General features: G+C 50.6%; 6 protein-coding genes across 6 annotated transcripts; 5 read left to right on the forward strand and 1 right to left on the reverse strand.

The window, feature by feature from the left end:
• Positions 1-1,089: 1,089 nt before the first annotated feature.
• On the forward strand, positions 1,090-1,965 carry HER10_EVM0013331 (uncharacterized protein; the record flags this gene model as incomplete). The annotated part of the gene is made up of 1 exon (XM_035482693.1): positions 1,090-1,965. One exon carries the CDS (start codon positions 1,090-1,092, stop codon positions 1,963-1,965), a length of 876 nt encoding a protein of 291 aa, XP_035339098.1.
• A 901-nt stretch (positions 1,966-2,866) lies between these two features.
• Positions 2,867-5,740, forward strand: HER10_EVM0006852 (uncharacterized protein; the record flags this gene model as incomplete). Its single annotated transcript, XM_035476425.1, has 5 exons — positions 2,867-4,229; positions 4,285-4,633; positions 4,689-5,041; positions 5,093-5,524; positions 5,576-5,740. Exons 1-5 carry the CDS (start codon positions 3,561-3,563, stop codon positions 5,738-5,740), a joined length of 1,968 nt encoding a protein of 655 aa, XP_035338497.1. The 5' UTR covers positions 2,867-3,560.
• A 1,414-nt stretch (positions 5,741-7,154) lies between these two features.
• Positions 7,155-9,614, forward strand: HER10_EVM0004419 (uncharacterized protein). The gene is made up of 5 exons (XM_035474067.1): positions 7,155-7,661; positions 7,721-7,974; positions 8,051-8,199; positions 8,262-8,596; positions 8,662-9,614. The coding sequence occupies exons 1-5, from the start codon at positions 7,287-7,289 to the stop codon at positions 9,526-9,528; spliced, it is 1,980 nt and encodes a 659-aa protein (XP_035338268.1). The 5' UTR covers positions 7,155-7,286; the 3' UTR covers positions 9,529-9,614.
• Positions 9,615-11,895: 2,281 nt separating this feature from the next.
• Positions 11,896-13,393, forward strand: HER10_EVM0011014 (uncharacterized protein; the record flags this gene model as incomplete). The annotated part of the gene is made up of 3 exons (XM_035480456.1): positions 11,896-12,333; positions 12,435-12,671; positions 12,716-13,393. The coding sequence occupies 3 exons, from the start codon at positions 11,896-11,898 to the stop codon at positions 13,391-13,393; spliced, it is 1,353 nt and encodes a 450-aa protein (XP_035338886.1).
• Positions 13,394-14,119: 726 nt separating this feature from the next.
• HER10_EVM0000220 (uncharacterized protein) lies at positions 14,120-16,014 on the forward strand. The gene is made up of 5 exons (XM_035470013.1): positions 14,120-14,270; positions 14,336-14,377; positions 14,433-15,160; positions 15,216-15,412; positions 15,469-16,014. Exons 1-5 carry the CDS (start codon positions 14,148-14,150, stop codon positions 15,789-15,791), a joined length of 1,413 nt encoding a protein of 470 aa, XP_035337897.1. The 5' UTR covers positions 14,120-14,147; the 3' UTR covers positions 15,792-16,014.
• A 656-nt stretch (positions 16,015-16,670) lies between these two features.
• On the reverse strand, positions 16,671-17,949 carry HER10_EVM0006165 (uncharacterized protein; the record flags this gene model as incomplete). Its single annotated transcript, XM_035475758.1, has 2 exons — positions 16,671-17,563; positions 17,877-17,949. The coding sequence occupies 2 exons, from the start codon at positions 17,947-17,949 to the stop codon at positions 16,671-16,673; spliced, it is 966 nt and encodes a 321-aa protein (XP_035338414.1).
• Positions 17,950-20,648: the final 2,699 nt, after the last annotated feature.

The following is a 20,648-nucleotide window of genomic DNA, read 5'->3' on the forward strand; positions in this document are numbered from 1 at the left end:
GGTTATGTCAAGTTTCCCATTGACTACGGGACAGCGATGGTGTAGAGACAAAAGTGAATGTTAAATATCAAGGCGAATAGAGGTTCATTTCAGCTAGATTTCGACTGTGTTCTTAACTTGAAGGAATAGGTGGTAGAGGAAAGAAACATGGACCAAAGTTGGAGAAACTTCTGCCTCCGCCATTCCGTCAGAGTAAAGTACGTAGTTGGTAGCATCATAATTGATCGTCTTCAGGACAGCACTTGAGCTGAAGTCTCTACTTCAGTCAGATACAGACTGTATCTATATTACTCCGATAGCAGATCATCAACGCCAATCGACCTATATTCAGGGGTTGAGTTTCAACTGTGTTTGTCTAGCTAATTGAAACCATCTTGTGCATCGGACGTGCCTTGTAACCCTCAAAAAAGTGTTGGAAATATAGCCTGAAACGTAGGCACTCGAGTAGTTCGCGGGTCAGACATTTCTTACGGGACATGAGGATGATTACCTGATCTGAGCAACCCGAGTACCTACAAGGCGCAAACATCTTCCCTTGAGAAACATAAAAGCGTGTATGGGTGTTTGAACAGAAACAGTTCTATCCTTGGGTATTCCACTAGATTCTTTGTTATTCACCTTCATAATGTGACGTGATATCACTGCTCTTCATTCATGCAAACGCAGCAGTATTCCGGCAGCTGTACCTTCCCGTTTCAAAGGGTTTGTGTTTTCAGGAAGGAGCTACCAAGCCAGCGGCAAATGAGGAAAGAGCGAGAAAGAATGGTTGCTTTCCGTTTTTACCTCTCTCTTCTCTCTCGTCTTGCTCTTTTAACTATCGCCAACCTCAAACTTTTCTAGCCTCCGCCAGAAGGTTCTGAGTCCTCATCGCCGAAGGACTGGAGGAAAGGTGAGCGATTTCTTTACCCCTATGTCTAGGGTAGTGGGACTTCTGACTCTGCAATGTCTGGTTGACGATCAGTCGATGAGTGTCTAATCATTTGAAATCCTTTTAGACGACGATTTTCAACAGCAACCTGACCGATCAACCCTCTACGAACAAAACCTTGGCAGAAAGGTTCGCAACACCTCATTCGTGACTTCCTCGTCATGGCGACTCAAACACCCAGTGATGGAGAGAAGGCACCAGCGATGCTCTCCATGGACATCATCTTGCTCATCGTCGACCACCTCATCGCCGCCGCCAAAGAAGCCGACAAAGGCATCGTCTGGTGGCTCGCCTATGTTCACGAAACGCCTTCAAAAGTCGTCTTCCTCGAGGATTTCGTCGAGAACGGACGCGAGAAGGTCAACCTCAGAGGCCGCTTTCGCAGATTTCAGCTTCCCTCACAAATCAATCGCATGAGTCGGTCGCTGGTTCATCGAGAGTTCCTCCGTCATCCGATGGGCATGACCTATCGGAGTTACGTTTCTGAACGACTTCCAATTGACGCTTGGGTTCTCCCTGCTGTCGATCGCTTCATTCCGTTCGTGGCAGACAAGGACGAGGCGAACATGCAACTGGCTGCACTCTCGCTTCGACAGTCTCTTCATCTACCTACGCCCCAGGCACAACCGCTTATCGACTGCATCCGTCGGATTCATCTTCCCCTTCGCCACGAATTCAGCGCGGCCCTTACTGTCCTCGCGGCACTTCCGAGTCTCACTGAACTTGCCATTGTGGTTGGCCAGTGGCATGACATTCATACGAAGACCACCCCCGACCCGAGTCACAAAAAAGCCCTCAGACGCATCAATCATGCCGCTTTTCCTGAATTGGCTGAGTGGGAGGAGGAACACACCGAGGATCTTCAGACATTGTGGTTGCCTTTCCAGAAGAAAGGCGTGCGCTTCTTCGGCAAGATAATTGAGCGCAGTGGCTATGTGATGGAGCTTACTCTCAAGAAGAATCGCCTGTACATGAGATTGTGCCACCCTTTCAAGCGCCCTCGAGTCTGCTCACACTGTAAGGCCATCCGACCCTGACCTTATTGCTACCGAATATTCCTCATAACTGCGCAACCGAGAAACGAGACATGCCTGAGCGATGGAGAGATGGGAGTTGGCTTCCTCTCGTCGGACTCTGCCTTGAGTCATCGGCAGATGACGGCAGGCTAGTGGAATTAAGAGATCATGCAGGATGGAGATTAGTGAGATAGGGAGGGATAGCTCACTTGTGTTTTACGACATCCATGGCGAGTCCGATGTTAGCGACCTGTAGTTCCATGAGTTTCACCCCGACTTGTTGAAAAATACAACGACCTCACTTTCTACACATTAGTTCCCTTCGTTGTGCAAGATTCATCTCGGAACTTATGATAACCCTCTATTTCTGTATGGAACACTGCTTGGGAGGTCCAGCCGCCGCAAAAGCCATGGTGGCTGTGCCAAGAACAACAGAACCAACAGCGATGACACCCAACGGCACGTCATCCTGTATTCATAACTTTCGGGAATTTTGCCATTCGGAGCCGAATTCCGTCCCTGCGCATGATTTAATCACTACAGCGGGTAGTAATGGCCTTTGATTGGTCGTTTCAAACTCTTTTTTGGTCAGAATGAGATCGCATCGGCCGTATTGATCACGAGTTATGCAGGTCAAGAAGTGATAGCCTAGCTTGGGGGTACCAGTGAATACCTCACACCCAGAGCGCAAGCACGTCCAACGGCTTCCTGCATGCTCGCAGGAAATGGATCCTCATTCTACAGGCTGTTTTCCGGTCTCGCCGGTGGGACGGCTTTTCAGCTCATGGCATGCTGCACCTTGGCAGGGATTCATAGAAATCTGGTCAAGTGCAACTGTGCAACCAACAACGCCGTAAAGGACTGCAGTGACATTTCATTTATCCGCAGGTAAATGACGGGGGGTCTTATGGGTCACGGTCTCCTGGAGCGTAGCAGATATCATATTTGATGGCGATGTCCCGCGTCATTTCGACGGTTGCGCTCCCGCACCTGTGCTCCAGGAAACCTGTCAGCATCTGACAACGAAATGACGACTAGTGACAGGAAAAGCCCCGTCCCTGAGGACACGTTTATCAACCACCACTCTAAGCACAACGGCAACGACAGCCCTAGAGACAACCAAGAGCAGAACAGAAGCTCGTCCTCTAGCGATACCACTACGAATCCTGGAGTTACGACCCCAGTAGCACCAATTATCAGTGAAGAGATTCAGGTGTTCCCCGATGATGGCGGGGAAGAGAAGACCACAAGTCCCAATGCGTATGCAGCTGCGGTCAAACCTGATGAAAGTCCAGATCAAGGCGATCACGACTTGATAACAAAGGATATGCATCAATTTCTCGATGACCGAGACATGTGGGATGGTGATATGGAGCATGTCGGCACGAAGAAACTCGATGAAATGTTGCGCGGGCCTTGGAGGGACCACATCAACGCCAAAGGAGACTCTGATATGACAGCCCTACATATTGTTGCCCGAAATGGACTTACGGAAGCAGCTCGAGTGCTCATCAGCGCCGGCGCAGAGCAAGAGGTTCGAGACGAATCGGGTCACAGTCCCCTCCACACAGCATGCTTGAGAAATCAGCCCGGCGTTGTCAAAGCTTTACTCGAGAATGGAGTCTCAATTAAGATCTGAACCCGAGGCAGAGAACTCGACTCTTTCGCTCGCAGTTTTGAGCGGCGCGGAGGATATCGTGGAGCTTCTCTTGGAAAACGACAGATCGATACTCCAGTTCTCCGAGGAACACTCGCATCTGAATCCACTTCATCTCGCAGCTTACCACCGCAACCCTGAGATTGCAGAAATCCTGCTAGCCAATGGCGCTAAACTCAATATTGTTGACGAGTTGGAGAACACTCCTTTGATGGTAGCAACGGATAGGAAGGTGGAGTCCATCATGCGAATGCTGCTTTGCCCACGAACAGAAGATGAAGATTTGCAGCTTGATGTTCCCGACCAATACGGATTGACGCCCCTCATGCTTGCTGCTAGTTTGGGATATGAGGTAGGAGTTCGAGTCTTGTTGGACTCCGGTGCTGACTTGGGAGCAATATGCATAAAGAGCTGGGACTCCCATGAAAGCAATATGCGCACTGCCTTGGATTATGCCATCTTACACCTCCAGGACAACATCGTGGAGCTAATTCTAGCCGAAGAATATCGATCCATTTTCAGAGACAGCTGGGTTGAAGTGCCGGACAAGATATCTGCCTCGCGTATGATGAGGTCTCGCTTTGTGGAAACAGTCCAAGAGAACGAAACACCTGCATCGGCGGTTTATGTAAGCCAGAACTTTGCCTGTGTTGAAACGGCTGTGTTCTAACCCATTCTTGAAGATGCCGTATCTTTCCTACGCCACTCAATGTCGCGAAGAAGAAGGAGAGGAACCTTTTAGTCCGACTCCGGATGTCGAAGATGATCCAAAGAACGTTTTGCAGGCTCTGCGTGCAGAGAAATACAAGTATGAACAACTGCTGAGCACATACAAACCAGGAGTTATCCACGGCTCTTCCACCCTTGACGAATGGTATTACCATTTTGCATCTGATCAGGAAGCTTCCAAAGACCGAAAGGCACGCAACGAATCCCAGGTTGTCACTAAGGGCTTACCAGGCAAGATTGAGGACAAAGACTTTTGGCCACTAATCCGAGTTAACCAGCTATGGATTTGGACAATCGCAGATAGTATGTCCGGAGGCGCTCTCCTCATTTCTCACTACCTCAGCTGACACGTTCTCAGAGTGGCTGATTACAGCCTCCTCTCATCCAATTGATGGGAAGAAAAATGTGCTCTTGGAGGGCGTGGTTGACCATCTTACAAAGCAAACGGAATCCGGTGGTAGTCGCTCCCTGCCGGGATCAACGGCTGAGATGAGTCGGCTCATCATCGACTTCTGCATATCATCGTATGAGACTCTGCCAAAGGCCTCACGTAAGAGTTCATCCACTACCCTTGGAGTCAATGGTACCGCCGAGGAGCCTGCGCTTCGATCCCCGACTTGGCAGTTCGCGCCTAATCCTCCGGCCTCTGTGGAGTACCCGCCAGAGCTCTTGTCGATGCGTCAAATGTTTTCGAACTCCATCAACAAAATCGTACGTGAAGAATCACGTTGGGATCAATTGAATTGGCTAAAGGTTAATTAGGGTATCGATGAAGCAAATCTGTTCGCGAAGTTTAGCTCCGAAGCCGGCGAGATACTAGCCACAATGAACGACGAAAATCAAATCGAGGAATTTCAGGTTGCTCTCGGAATAAAGAAACCTGGCGTGGAGAGTTGTCAGGCGGTCATTGACGACAAATCAACTCGAAAAGATACCGACAATGAGCTGGAAAGAAAGAGGCAAGCACGCATAAAGAACAATTTAGTTGCTATAAGAAAGGCAGAGGATCTATCCAGCCGTATAAAAGACATTCGGGACGAACTGAACATACTCAAAGCAGTCGCACAATATCAACGAGATGTTCAGCGGGAGATGCAAAAGCTTCCAGGCTCTCAAGAAGCTGGTCTTAGCGCCTCCCACGTTGTTAATGACATAAAGGAAATGGACAAGGTGGCAGACCGAATTCAGACTTCGGTAAGCATGTTTGCAAATCACTTGACTCTATTCTAATGTCCAAACTTGCAGGTCAACAACACTCTATCACTTCAGCAGACGACTGTATCGCTCGAGATGAGTATGGCAGCTAATGACCAGTCAAAACTGTCAATGAAGCAAGGAAAAACGTTGATGGTTTTTACCGTAGTTACAATCCTTTTTGTACGACACACCACCAGAGTCGAGCTTTTTTAATTACATGTACTAACGTGTTCCATTCCAGCTCCCGCTCTCATTTCTGACTTCCCTGTTCGCGATCGATGCGAACTCTTTCATGGAGGCACCAGGCTGGATTTTCGTTGTTATTTGTAAGGAAATCTATGTCAATGAATGTCTGCTAGATTTTTCTAATAGGGTGAGAACCTAGTCTCCGTCTCGATTGCCTTCTTCATTCCCCTGGCAGGCTATGCTATCTACTTCGATCAAATTGTCCAACATTTGACCGCGCCTTTCCGGAAGGCTATCGGAAGTACGAGTGATAGTGAGAATTCAAAGTCAGCTATAGCAAAGCGGAGTCTTCCCAGTTCTGAATAAATATCGAGATCGGGCCATGATGGTACGATTCTTGAGCTTCAATATCCTCCGGTACAACGAGAACCAAGCCTCATACGAAACTTCAGAAGACAGGAGTCTGGAGAGATTGGTAGTGACGGGAGTTCGTCCTGGGGGCTACGAGGAGAGGACTCGTGGCCTTCAAACCAGGAAAGACGCGATCCTGACCTGTTGTCCCGGGGCCGGAAACGTAGCGAGGGCAAACACGTGGAATCACGGGGTTTATACACTGTGTAGGTAAATGAGAGTCTTTTTCACGCCCTGTAACTAAGGTCGGTGGGGCTTTATTGTCAAGTGATCTCGAATCATGTGGAAAACGTATTTGCTGGGTCTAAACTCTCACAGAAGGATCTGCCTCAGTGTACTTGTCAGACGTCAGTCCAACATGTAGGCTGGGTCATGATAAAATAGTGCGTAAAGACTGAGGACATTGAAGATTGCAAAAGTGTTGTGCATAGTTCAAATCAAGTACAGGACCATTTAGTCAAAGCATGTTAAAAATAAAATTACGCGATTCCTACGATGCAGAAGGCGTCCATGATACGATGGACGTGATGAACGGACACCGCGGTGACCCCAAGACCCCACACACTAATAGCTCCGCAGTTAAGAGACGAGAGTTTACGGCAGGGCTAGAGTTCAGGCGTGAACGGCTGCAGATGACTGATGCGTCTGATTCGAGAGTAGGGACGAATGGAGCATGTACACAACGCCTTGCGAAAGGTGAGGAAGGACAAGTCTCGGAGTCTAGGTCTAGCCGACGAGCGGCTTCTTCTCCGCACAGACAGCACTGAAAGCTAGGTATGGATAAGAAGGAATTCAGAGAACACCGAACACCGGTCGCTTCCGGTCGCTGCTTGTATTTATTACTCACTGTGATATCCTAGTGGGACGGCCGCGGAGAGACGTCAATTCCGCCAGGCAGCTCGCCGGCCACAATTGGCTACGGCCGTTGGCGCGTTGGAACAAAATGGATCGGACGAATCTCTGCCCATTTTGAGATGGTAGTCAAAAAGCTAAGAATGAGACACTTCCCCTCATTCATGCCACCTGGTCACCTACTTGCTAGCGGCAGTCCCAAGCTTCATCAACCAGGACAGAATCTTAGGGGTAAGATTTTGCGTCTCACCACTCTTCTTTTCTGACCAGGTGAAGTTGATGTCAAGCTGATGAAGTCTGTAGAGAAATCATGGCTGAAGTGTATGGAGAATACCCGCCCAAGGCGGATATACGTACAATGATGGCCGAGACACCTCTCCCGATCATCCCCGAGGGGACGATAGACCCTGCCAACATGAACGGAAGCACGACGGCCAGCATCGCTCTCGATCTGTTCGGAAAACTCACATCAGCACTGGAGACTAATGATGTGACTGCTCTGGAAGACTGCTTCTTCGCGGAGCAGGCATACTGGAAGGACCAGCTAGCCCTAACGTATCATCTTCGAACATTCCAACAGGCGGGCGTCATTGCAAGCAGCCTCTTAGAGACAAAGAATCTCCGAGGAGTAACAGATATTGGGATTGATGGATTTGCGAGTTTCGCGCCGGTCACCCCTACCCTCGTGAGTCTTCATTCGAGCCATTTCGTTGGAAGACCAACTGACTGACCCATGACGCGAAGCAATTCATCGACTGTAATTTCACATTCAGCACAGCGTCCCCTGCTGCCCACTGCCATGGCAAAGTTATTCTTCTACCCCACAAGCGCCAGAGTGAAAAGAAGATAGTGAGCTGGAAAATCTGGGTATTGAGCACCAGACTTGAGAACTTTGTCCACTATCCCGAACATTTGAGTTTGTTGCGGGGTCCTGCAAAGCAGCTGGGCATTCTCGAACAGATCAAAACCGATGTGATCATTATCGGTGGCGGCAACAGGTAAGCTCGAACAAAATATCGATTCCATCAACGACTTCACATCGGCTGATGAGTACATGTACTTGAAATGATGTAGCGCAGTGACAGTTGCTGCTCGGCTGAAGGCTCTAGGCGTCGAGAGCGTCATGCTCGATCGTAACCCCACTCCTGGAGACAACTGGGCTCTTCGCTACCACGCAATGAAGTTCCATATTCCAACAGCGATATGCACCATGGCGTACCTAGGTAAGCGTTGCGTCCGAACCGCAGAGTGTTCCAGTCAAACTAATGTTAAGCAATCTGGTTAGAATATGCAAAAGAGCAGCAATTTCCACACTTCCTCGCTAGAGAGGAACTTGCAAACCAGGTGAAGCGATACGTGGAAATATTCAATCTGAACATTCTCAACTCGACCAAGATCATTTCGACAACTTACAGCCAAGCTTCAAAACTCTACACAGTGACATTCTTGTCACCCACTGGTCGGCGTGTTGCCGTGGCCAGGCATATCGTTCAAGCAACTGGGATCGGATCGCAGAAGCCTCACATGCCGACTGTGGCTGATGCTAATCTGTACAGGGGCATCAGTGTCCATTCCACTGCCTACCGTAACGCCAAAGACTTGCAGATGCTCGGTGTCAAGGTCAGTAGAAGGCTCTAAATTAGATTACGTTGAATTGCATGATTGATTCGTATTTCTCAATCCAGTCTGCTCTGGTTATAGGCTCGGCGAACACCGCGTTCGATATTCTCGAGGATTGCTACGCTGCCGGCCTGAAGACCACTATGTTAGTTCGGTCTCCAACCTACATCTTCCCAGTCGCATATGTGTGCGATCCTGCGGCGCATGGAAATTACGAGAAGCTTGGCGTGGAAGCAGACAAGGATTCCATGGCGATGCCCACCAACATCGACGCTCACATGGTGCGGGGACACTTTTCCCACCTTGCCTCTCAAGAGCCGGATCGCTATGCCGCCCTTGCCAAAGCCGGATTCCCCGTCCTAGACAGCCGCTCGCCGGAATGCTGCTTGATGGTCAATTTGTTTGAAAAGGGTGGAGGACACTACCTCGATGTGGGCGGCACAGCGCTGATAGCTGAGGGTAAAGCAGGTGTCAAAGCCAATGTGGAGCCCGTTGCTTTCACTACCACAGGACTCAAATTCTCTGACGGTAGCACACTTGATGCGGATGCCGTGGTGTGGTGTACGGGATTTGCTGACCGAGACGCGCGTACGACGGCGGCAGACATACTGGGGGCGTCGACAACGAATGACATTAACAGCCCGTCAAGAGGAGACTATGACGGAAACAGCGGAGTTCTTGGACCTCGAGAGATAGCCGCTCGACTTGATGCAACTTGGGGCGTCGATTCGGAGGGAGAGGTTCGGGGGGTGTGGAAACGGCAGTCCCGGCTTGACAACTACTGGGTTATGGGCGGTGATACGAGGCTCCAGCGATGGCATTCACGCACTTTGGCATTGCAGATCAAAGCTGAACTCGCAGGTATCCTGCCACCAGCCTATCGGGATACACCTATTCCCAAGCGCCGGTCAGGTGTTTCCAGTCATCTCTAGTGGCCCATCTTGTTTATAGGCTCGTTCTATCCCTGTTGTCACATGGAAAGATTGCTATTGGAATATCACATCCGAATTGAAGGAAGTCGAGATGAAACTCGAGAACACTTTCTTTGACCGAAGAGCATGTTACGCTTATGTCTTACTTATGTTCGTGTACATTGGTTCAAGTTGCGGCGAAGATGTTTGATTACTTGAAAGAATAGATTTCAGGGGCTATTGTAGGTCTTGAGAACGAGGCTCATAATTCCAGGAAGTAAGAGACTGACAAAAGAACTTATGCATGGCACATGATCGTGTGTCTCGAATCATGTGGGTTCTATCCTTGCTGAGTTGCCTTCTTTGATCACTACCGCCAATCAAGTAGCGTCAAGACCCAACGAGAGCGAAGGATCTGCGGGGTTTGGATACAAGAGGTTAAGGTCGTCAGCTCAACATCACGCACATTCGTCATGTCAGCAGCCACTACTGAGGCTTAATCATCGTGTGTGTGCATAAATAGGATGCTTGATGTATGCTTGAGTTGGCACACACCACATCCCAAGATTCTTGTTACACACTCTCCCACCATGATTTTAGCTTGTTTGCAAGTCCGAAGTCCCGATCGGAGCTCCAAGATTGGTCATGTCGTCAACAAACGGAAGTATCACCGCAAAGCAGTGCGAACATCTCGAGGATCTCCAAAATTTGTTCATCGTAAGAACTTGTTGCCGACTGCAGAAATTCCTCGACAAATCATGAATCATACGACAATACTGAAAAGTTTTTTCCGAGCGCTGACCTAAAGTACCGAAGTAGACCGCACTACGAACGAAAGTCCCTTCGCATGCTGATGCCCTTGAGTGGAGGTACCGCCGCACCATGACCGACTTCATGTGGCGCCAAGCACCCATTGAAGAGACGCAGTGCTGCCTAGGACAACTTGTCGAGACTGCCGATGAAGAGAGAATCCGGAGTATCTTTGCCAAGTTTCTCACTGCGCCCACGGAATTACCGGATCAAAAGACCGAAGCTGCAGATACTCTCTGTGAAGTTCTTGGCATTGCACGCCTCATTGAAACGAACGGGAGAAAGCCGTATAGGATTTGGTGCGCCTCTAACGACATCATGCGGGAGGCAGAAGTATGTTGAATGCGTTTGCTATCCACCTTACAACTCCGCCAGGTCAAACACATTAGAGAGGATGAGCGACTGGGCTGACAACTACACATTACAGATCTGTTTCGAGGGTGACGAAGACAAAGCATGGTTCCTGGCTGACAGGATTCCTAGCGGAATTGAAGTCGGAGGAGAGGCGATGGCCATACGCCAGCAGGTGGAGACATTCGTAGCCTCGGAGCCAAAGCTGAGCGAGTTGGTTAGTAGTTACTATGAGCTCTGCGATATGTCCGAGGAAGCAGTGGAGGCATCAAGGCGTTGAGTGGGGGTTTCCTCCCTGACATGGCTTATTCCTTAGCAGTACAGGGAGAATATGCAACCGGGACTTGGGTAATTGTCTCATTCCCCTTGGCTAAATAGGTCGATAGTTCGTGTTGTTGAACAAGTATGAGTGTTTCCCATGGGGCCCATCTGTCAAACCCGGAAAATTTAGGTCTACGATTACCTGCGCCACGATAATGGACCTCCGCGCATATGCCATGAAGATTTAATGCTGAAGTGAAGGTGATAGCAGGTTCAGAATCATATACAGTCTCGAGGTATAAACTCCGCCGACCTTGCTCGGGTTCAACCCGATGCTAAGTCCGTGGAATCCCACCCTTGTTTTTCGCAACGGAGTCCGCAATGCAAATGCGCAACCGACATTGTAACCGTGCGGAAGGACGGCACCAGCACGAGTCATTTCATATGTGCACGTCGGCGAAGCTTTGTATGGTTGAACTGGAGATCTGTGGAGCTGGGATCCGGGATCTCAACGCATGCTCTCAAATCCGATGAACCACTCTCAGCGATCTGGTTCGTAAAGTTCTTACACGTTATAGAGTACAACGCTAGCTTCATACTGACAACTGCAGAGCTAGACATACCAAGACTTCTGGAAATTGGGGCTGGTTTATGCATGTTTATTATACTTTTGTCAATTTCAGAAGGGTAACCACATTATAGGCATCACCAGGGACGGTGAATAGTATAAACATGGAAGACAGCTCGCGATGCAATAAGTTCGTTCGGAAGGACAACAGCCTCAACCACAACTTTCATTACCTACAAAAAAATTCTCTCCTGATATCACGATGCTTCTTCCGTTCCTTTTGCCGTTTCTAGCAGGCGTTGGGACAGTAACTGCTCAACCAGCTACGACCCAAGATGTCTGTAACACTCTGGGCAAGCTGTACGCCGATTCCACTATTCTTCCGGGCACAAGTCGATATGACTTTGAAAACACCTGTAAGAATCACCTCGACTCAGACGCTGGCAGAATTAGGCTTACACTCGACGCTAGACTCGTGGACCTCCACCGCATGGCTTGGGCCCGCTTGCGTATTTGCCCCGACCTCTGCAGAAGACGTCTCGGTTGCGGTCAAGCTGTTCACCCAAGCAAACGTACCGTTTGCAGTCAGAGCCGGTGGCGGTATGACTGTCGATAATGCGGCAAACATCGGTCCAGAAGGCATCCTGATATCCAGCACGAACATGACCATGATGGATATCAATGATGACCACAGCCTGGTGTCGGTGGGACCTGGTATCCGTTGGCCACGATTCTATGCTTACCTCGATGACTTCAATCGTACCGTCGACGGCATTCGTCTTGGGAATGTGGGTGTTGTTGGTCTGCTACTCGGTGGTGGGATCGGATTCTTCAATGTTCTCTTACGAACATGGCTCTGTGTCTACCGAGGTTCAGGCTTTTCAGGTACCACTCCTACCATCAAATTCAATACGATTCGGAAGCTGACTTTTCAAAGTGTGTACTCGCAAATGGAAATATTGTCGAGGCCAGCCTAACAGAAAACTCGGATCTCTTCTGGGCGCTGCGAGGTGGTGGAAATAACTTCTGCATCGTGACACGGGCCGATCTCCGTACCCTCGATGTTTCTGCCGTTGACATCGGCTCCGTTTCCTACGGAACAGAAAGTCAGACAGAGTACTTGAAACGCATGGTGGACTTTGCGCATTACGCAGATTTTGACCCCAAGACTGCCGTGGAGGGCCGATTCGCTGGAGCCCTTCGACCAACCCGCAAAAGACTTTTGACGCCTTCATCTTCCACAGTGGAGAAGAGCTTCAAGCCGGCCCTCAGAACTTCACTGCTCCTGGCCTGATTAATCTGACGGCACCAGTTCTTCCGGTGACTGGAGGAGAAGTACTCCGTCAAACAATGGGGAAATGGTCTAACGCCGTCGATTATACTTCTGATGCCGGCAGGAGGCAGCTGTGGCACTCAGTTTCGATACCCGCAGATGCTGACCTCTTTAATATTTTCGTCGACTCGTACTTCAACGGTATTGCCGAGCTTGCCAATGTCCCGGGCTTTTTCACAGCCCTGGCCATCATGCCAATCATCAAGAGTCTTTTAGGGAAGAGTGAGGGTAACGGCGTGAACCCCCTCGTGACCCCGGGCCAAGATTACCAGCCTCAGATGTGGTTGGTCGAGAGCGCTTCGTGGCCCGACGCCGAGGACGACAAGACGGTCTTTGATGCTCACCAGAAAGCGAACGAAAACATCAATACGAACATTCGCGCTGCCGGTTCTGGTCTTCTTCCGTTTGTTTTCCTCAGCGCCGCGCAGAAGACCCAGGGCAATGATGTGTTTCCTGGGTATGGTCAGGAAAACTGGCAGAAGTTGAAGGGAATCAGGGCGAAGTACGACCCAAATCTTGTCTTCACAAAGCTAGTGCCTGGAGGTGCCAAGGTTGAGTCTTAGGGACCAATGCAACGGCTCAGTCTCAAATGCTGAATCATGTAAATTATCGGGACATGCACAACATACGCGTACAACTAGACTTCCCTAGCTACCCTTGGAATAGGCAGGCCCGTGTCTTCTGTATAAATCTCTACTGAACTAAGACCTCACTGTCTGCCGTATTGGTTATTCACTTATCGCATCTAAACCTTTGCTAGAAGAAGTGAACTTTATTGTTACAGGCTTCATAGATGTGGTTGTCGCCATTGTCTCGTGCCTATAGATTTAGGAGGTTCTTCGTCGGCTAGTCGCAAATAGCCTTCCAACTAATTAAGAGTCAATACCTACGTAGCCTGGACCAGTAGGCTGGTTCGAATTACTGATCACATAATCAACGTGCTCATTGGGTCCCACACCTGGGGATCAAGGCGGGGCATCTTGCGAGACGAACACAGCGCGAGAGTTGGAACCTACAACATTGTTTGACAACGATTGAATCTGCTACAGAAGACCATCGATCAAACAAACGGAAGGACAGGAAATGCGAGATGATTCAGTTTAGAAAATGAATCAGGCCCCCGAGATCCCGTTGTAGATCGCCCGTGACTCATATTGAATCCACCGAACGGGTGCCGATAGATGCCCTGATCTTAGTATTAAATACATTTGTAAGCAGTCAGGTCGTCACTCATTTATAAACTCAACTTAGAGCGCACGCTTGGTTGAACCTGACTCTGCATCGAACTTGATTGTGTTACGATAACACCACTTGACAATGTCTACCAGCCCAACTTCTACCCGCATCGTCATAACTCCCGAGAACACAGGTCTTTGGGCAATCCGCCAGAGCGATGAGGCAGCAAAGCGAACTAGCGAGCTACTAGAGAAAGACTTGAACGTGAGAGGGGGGACTATCCAGACCCAAGAGAAGAGTCCGACCTACTGCTAACTCATCTTCGCCAGCTTCATCATGTCTTCCTCAACCGATCCGGTTTCCATGACCACGTTAGCCGGGCCCGAACAGAAAGAAGGGAGGCGATGAGTCTAACAGCTCAAGCAGATGCTACACCATATTCTCGCGCTCTACGGTACCGGAGCCAACGAGGTTCAAATCCAGAGGGCATTCGACCTGCGCCATGACCTTCAACGCCCCGTCGAGCCTCGACATGATGAGGTTGTCTCCGAACTCCTGACCGACTGGAGCTCTGCACACAAGTATCTTGGAAAGGATGAATATTATCCGGACTTCCTCGCATACTTCCAGCGTAAGATTGAAGCCGAGGGTTACCAACAGGTCGTCCGCCAGACACTGCTTAAGCGCGATGCTGCGTCAAACAACATGCTCCTTCGCCTGCACGGCGGTGTGCTACACTCTCTGATACAGCTCATGCATGGTCTCGAATGGAAGGAGCCTACAATTGTCGCAGAGGGTCTTGCGCAGACTGCGGTCCACGGGACTAGTTCACTCGATGATCTCCTGCTGCCGAGCGAAGCCGCCGTTGAGCAGAGCACGGAAACCACGAAGATGCCAGCTATTCTTGATTTGTTCAAGGAAGTGCGGACATCGTCTACTTTGAAAGGTGCTGCGCGATTCCAAGATGATAGCAAGATCAGGGATGGAATTCTGCAGAGAGCTAAGGAGCCAATGCTTGAGATTCTGCGCAAAGTGCGTGTTTTGGATGACGAGCTAGAGGAAAGGACGGCGGAGATGTTCCAGGCCATCATTCTTGTTGCCTCCAGTGCGGCTATTCACCCGACTAAGCACGTCAAGTACGACTTCTTCCTCATGTAAGTTTCTCCTCCAGCCAGTAGCAGTGGGTCGATAGGATCTGACCTTTCCTAGGCACCATGTAAACTCTGCAGTGTTTTACCTGACGACGCTGTCTCAATCATGGCTTTCACGCGAGGACAAGAGGCGGCTTCTTGAGTGGAAGATCCGCATGGACCTCATTGAATATACGGCCCGAGGACGAACCCCGATAGATGTGGGACTCATCACATCTTATGAACCTAAGGTTCCTGGTGAAAGCTCAATCAGAGGCAAGTTCATGGAGCTCCTCATATGTCGCCTGGCTTAGCCACTGACACATTTTCAGCAATTGGTAACCGTTTGCACGACTTTGGTGATGACGGGCATGGCATCAAGCAGGCAAGGGCAACAGCGCTATGCCACGAGCTACTCAAGTCTTACGAGGACAAGGCCTGGAACCAATTGAAGGGTGACGATGTGTGGAGAAAGATCCAGCACATGGTTGTGGACGCCCTTGAGGCTCCTGGTGCACTTTATGCGCGGTCGACTGGGTATGAGGAGGCCTGGGTAGACATGCCGCTCAAGTCGGCACCGCGCCGGTCTGACGAAGAACTGCGTGCTCTGCAAACGGGAAGTGGTGCTTCGGCTGTTGCATTAGCGTCTTCGTGAGCTGGATATACATCGTTAGATGAGACTCCGTGGGTACCTGTCCTTCCAAATACCCAAAGTGTGTTGGAGACGGCCATTGTAGGACCTAAACAAACGAGAGTCAGGTTCTTTACTACAACGTCCTCGGCAAGTTAGTCATGGCCAAATCGTTCAGAGAAAAAGTTTACCGTTGGTTGCCCTGTGAATATGAGTTTCTATAAGTGAACTACCGATTCTACACCAGGGAACGTGCCAGCCATCCCGACTACAGCGACTGCATATGATGAGAAGTCTGAAAAAGTGTGGCTATGTTGATGGACTTGTACCTATTGGTATACACCCGCTGACTTCTTGACGCAGCCAGTTTGACTCGAGTCTGCGAACGTCCCAGGCAGATGGCGACGGCTTGAGAATTGAAGATCGAGAAATGTGCCGAAAGATGAAAGGAGGCGTTGTAAAATGCCTGATACCCTCGGGCAAGTCCTACCTGGTCGTGTTGTCCAGAGTTTGTCGAACGAGGTTGGTTCCAGTGACAAATTGGCCCTCAATTGAAGACCTCACTAAGGCGTATGACAGGCCCAGAAGCCACAGATCTAGCGCATTATTGTCGATAAATTGAACAAGTGGTTCTACTTTGGTGATGTAAGTGAAAGAATGACACCTTCCATGTACGGCGCAGCAATAACCAGGCGGAAAGTTGCCAGGGTGGATACCAGATCTGAGAGAGACTTCAGATTGATTCAGCCATTGTGAAGAGAGACCCATCTATGACGGCTAGATCGTATGTCTGATCAACCAGCCCTCTGTTTCGTGTTGGCAGATAGAGTCATGGAAGTAGGCTTACTCCGGGTAAGCTTAGTACGAATAATCACGTATTTAAGAACAAGTCTCAACTACGGTCTACGTCGTAAGGTATATCAAGGTCCCCATCTCGGTCGTGGTCTCCTCCCCTGCGAGGCTGAGGGAACTCACGAGTCGATACATAGCGGCATAATCGCCATCAAGACCTCGGAGGTGTCCCCGGTCAAGTGCTTTTACCAGTTGTTTCATGAAAAAGGCCATCGAGGTACTCCGGGGCGTCTGCCCGCCTTCTTCTGCTTCAAGTCCCTCCATAGACGAGAAGCAGCTTTGCGGAAGCGTGAGGACACCAGCCAAGTAATACCACGCCAACGCGCGATCTCTGTAGAGCAAGGACATGTCGCCTTTCTGCGGATCATGATTAGTACCACCCAGCGTCGAGTGCCACCCAGGATATAGGACCGCAAGCGCACTACGAATTTCTTGCGCCCGCCCATGGAAGAAAAGTTCTAGCGCAGCGGAATTGGCCATTTGGCGGCGTCCGAGTTCGTACTGCGTTTTTGCCTGCCACGCGTGGAGGAGAATCCCGTGTGTAACAGCGAACTTTCCCATGAGCGTCTGCGGCATATGCTCTTGATCGGCCAGGCCGCGGAGGACAAGTTCCATGACTACGGAGAAGACGGGTGTGCGGCGCTGCTGTTGCCCACCGGTGTTCCTGAGGCGGCGCCATTCCGCTTCGTTGGGCGCTTGGAACAGCACCTCGGGCTCGGGTAAGTGCAGCTGCATCTCGCACGTCGGGATATGGGGTACTCCCCCTTTCAAGACGCTTCGGAGACCATCCAGGGCGTACAAGGCGAAGGCCAGCCTACGGAAGTTCTCTGCATCTACCCAGTCTACCCACCGTGGGTCGGGACCAAGTTTTTTCAACCGGGAGCCGTCAAAGATGCGCGCGCGGCGAGCTAGAGAAACAATGTCCTCAAAGGGAATGACACTGCCTGCGCAATGGGTAGCGTTCATTGGATTCTCGAGCATGACCAGAAGCCAACAGGCCTGTAGCGTAGATATCGACGGCTCTTCTGCATTTTCGAGGGCCTGATCATGCTTCAACTCAGCAGTTGGTCTCAAGGATGAGAATGCATGGAGAGCAATTTGACGAGTCTTGACATACCTTGTCATTGTTGATTACGAACTGGTACGCCGCCACCAGCAAGCTTTGGAATTGTCGCGACTGCAAGCTTAGAGAAGGCGTATATGCCGCCGTAAAAAGAGACATTGCTAGCACGATCGACGTCGAAGCGGATCCGATACTAAAGGTCGGCAGGTGTGCGACCGGGATCTTGTGGTGGTGGCGAACAAAGTAGGTGTTCAAGATCATGCCCATGCTCTGCGTCTTGAAGAGATTGTGGATCCCCGGTACGTCCTTGCAGGCTGTAGAGAGGAAGTCAACGATCACCGTGCGGTGGTGTTCTAACGGATCCAGCTGAAGGAGACTGAGTCCAAGAGGGGCGAGACCCGGCTCGACAGACGTCCGTCGCGGGTAGATGGATGCCAGCTCATCATGGGGGCTCGTTGTGCCAACGCTTTCGACAGAAGGTTCATCCGCCGTTACATTTAGGCCGAGTGTGACTTCACCGGGGGCCTTCCAAAGCAATTCCGGCCCACCCGTTGTCCAGGAAAAGCTCGAAAGTACATCGAACGGCTCGTCCGTTGCAGCGAATGGGTCAATGGTTGGTATCCAATGTTGTTCAGACATATCATCCATAGGCAAGTTGAGAGAAAAGAGGGTGCCTTGGTCATTGCTTGCCGTGCCCGGGCTTTGCGGTGGGAACGGCTCAGAGGCAGAGACAGACGAAGAGGTAGAACGAGCGCTTGTCTGCCCCACAGATGCTGATGTCTCTCTGGAGGTCAACAGCTGATCAGAAGCTGGGGATGTTGCTGGTGCCTTGCTGCTTGAGCATGCTAATCGAGAGCCGTTATCCTGGACCCCCGACTGAGCAGCGTCCTCCGTAGCATGCCGAAGCATCCGACGACGCGCAAAGACGCACCTTGAGGGGGTTTGAGAACACCGGCTGCAAGGCTGTTGTCCGTCGCATCTAGTCTTGCGATCCCGACATGGGTTGCAGGCTCGGTTCAGGGGGCGAACTGCGGAACGGGCCCCCGGAACGGCCCGGCTGCAGGTGCTGAGGTGCCGGTTTAGGACGTCCCTTGAAGTTCGCTTTAGTTTGTGGCTTGATTGAACAGCTTGAGAGGGAGAGGGTGAGGGAGAGAACATGAAAGATTCTGTCACGATGACTTGGCTTACCGACGTCCAAACGAAGTACCGCAAAATTCGCACACCCATTCCTTGGCGCCCCCGTGTGAGGCGAGATGCCGCTGAAGGTGTGCTAAGCGGGTAAACGTCTTGTTGCAGACGCGGCATTGGTTGGAGGCCGGGATGCCTTCGGCACGAAGACCGTTGCCCTTTTCATTGTCAAGCTCTGCCCTCTGGACCACGACACTTGGAGCAAGAAGATCATGCGATGGCATGGCTCGAAATTGCCCACGGCTCAAGGAACTAGGAAGGCATATAGATGTTGGAACGTAGAGACGGAATCGGCGGACGGGCTAGAGGGGCTCGCGGGGCATTAGGGGACCTACTCCAGGATCAAACGAAAATGATTCACAGGCGGCCAAGAAACTGTTATGACCCTCGATGGGATGAATAATAATCACTTCTGAACGGTACAACCTAGTAAACACTTGTACAAACATTTGCAGATTCACTGCTGGGTGGGCACTATACCGCTTAATTCCACTGTCTTCTCATCAAAATGACTCAAAGCCCACTTATCGGATGTCTGCAAGAGCAAGGTCTGAAGGTTACTCGGATTTGCCCGCGGTTGCAATTGGCAAGGGAGCCGGCCTGGTTCCGAGTGGACGAGCTGGCCAGCGGGGTAGTAAAAGCAGGGCAATCCGCGATTGTTCGACAACTGTGACCACACGAAGATCAGAACGAGGCGATTACTCGCGCTGCATCGGATGTGCATCATATGAAGAAGACCCAGGCAGCGACAGTTATGGGTGGGCAGCATCAAGCATCTAGCTGCGGCGACATTGGAATTCACGGGGAGTGGCTTGGTCAATCTAGCTTCGAGAGCCCGGGTCCGGCCGGGCGCGCTCGGCCGAAGTCGTGTGGCCGACCGGTATCCGGGTTCGGGATCCGGAGCTGACTTATAAGTCAAACCCCCCACTTCCTGGCACCCCCCTGTTTCTGGCACCCACAAAAACGATGGGATCACAACCCAACCTCCTCATTACTATTAACTATTGATCCTCAACCACACCCACTACAATACAACTGCCAGCCTCACTAGGGCATTCAGAGTCGCTGGATTCAGCCGTAATAACCTCCTTTTCACCCGCTTCGATTTGAGCCCGATGGATATCCCTGATGTTCGCAAACTTCGTGTTGGGATCGATCTGAACAGTCTTCCTCTTCCTAACTGCAGCGTTGGTAACTTGAGCCCTCAGGTGAGCCAGCTGCTGCTGGGCAGCTGCCAGTTGCCAGGCCTGCTCTGTGAAGCCTTTTTTCACCTTCCTGAACAGCAGCCGTTGAGTGCTGGTATCATTGTCGAGTTGGGTGTATAAGTGCAGTTGACCGCTGAGCTCTGCCAGCTTCCTGGGTGTCGACCAGACCACTGCAGAGGAAGCAGAATCCCATGGCTCAACAGGGGTAGTTTGTTGACCATTATGGCATCGCTTTTTGCCCCGACTGGTTGGTTTGGGTGTGTGGGCTTAGCAGAAGGCTCAGGTAATACCATAGGGTTCATCAGGGGCTTAACCATCGCTACAGGGTGTAGACCAGTCCACTTCCAACCACTTCTGATGTTCGAGACTGATAGACCAGCAAGTCGAGCCTTCTGGTAACAGTCCAGGAAGTTCCTTTTACCTATAATGGTAGAGTCGTTCCATTGAGACAAGTAACCGAGCTCCTTCCGATAGGCTGACTTAACAGGGCTGAAGACAGACTGGTCAAGTGGCTGGAGGACATGAGAGGAGTGTGGTGGTAAGAACAGTAAATGGATAATATAGCAATTCCAC

The sequence above is a fragment of the Colletotrichum scovillei genome (assembly GCF_011075155.1).
Source record: "Colletotrichum scovillei strain TJNH1 chromosome Unknown Contig00001, whole genome shotgun sequence".
NCBI classification, from domain to species: domain Eukaryota; kingdom Fungi; phylum Ascomycota; class Sordariomycetes; order Glomerellales; family Glomerellaceae; genus Colletotrichum; species Colletotrichum scovillei.

Excerpts from the sequence above, each read along its gene's own strand:
- HER10_EVM0000220 (XM_035470013.1), top strand. The coding sequence starts at position 14,148 with ATGTCTACCAGCCCAACTTCTACCCGCATCGTCATAACTCCCGAGAAC. Across the intron at positions 14,271-14,335 it reads TACTAGAGAAAGACTTGAAC|CTTCATCATGTCTTCCTCAA; the intron begins GTGAGAGGGGGG and ends CATCTTCGCCAG. Across the intron at positions 15,413-15,468 it reads TGGTGAAAGCTCAATCAGAG|CAATTGGTAACCGTTTGCAC; the intron begins GCAAGTTCATGG and ends ACACATTTTCAG.
- HER10_EVM0004419 (XM_035474067.1), top strand. The coding sequence starts at position 7,287 with ATGGCTGAAGTGTATGGAGAATACCCGCCCAAGGCGGATATACGTACA. Across the intron at positions 7,662-7,720 it reads CGCCGGTCACCCCTACCCTC|CAATTCATCGACTGTAATTT; the intron begins GTGAGTCTTCAT and ends CATGACGCGAAG. Across the intron at positions 8,597-8,661 it reads TGCAGATGCTCGGTGTCAAG|TCTGCTCTGGTTATAGGCTC; the intron begins GTCAGTAGAAGG and ends TTCTCAATCCAG.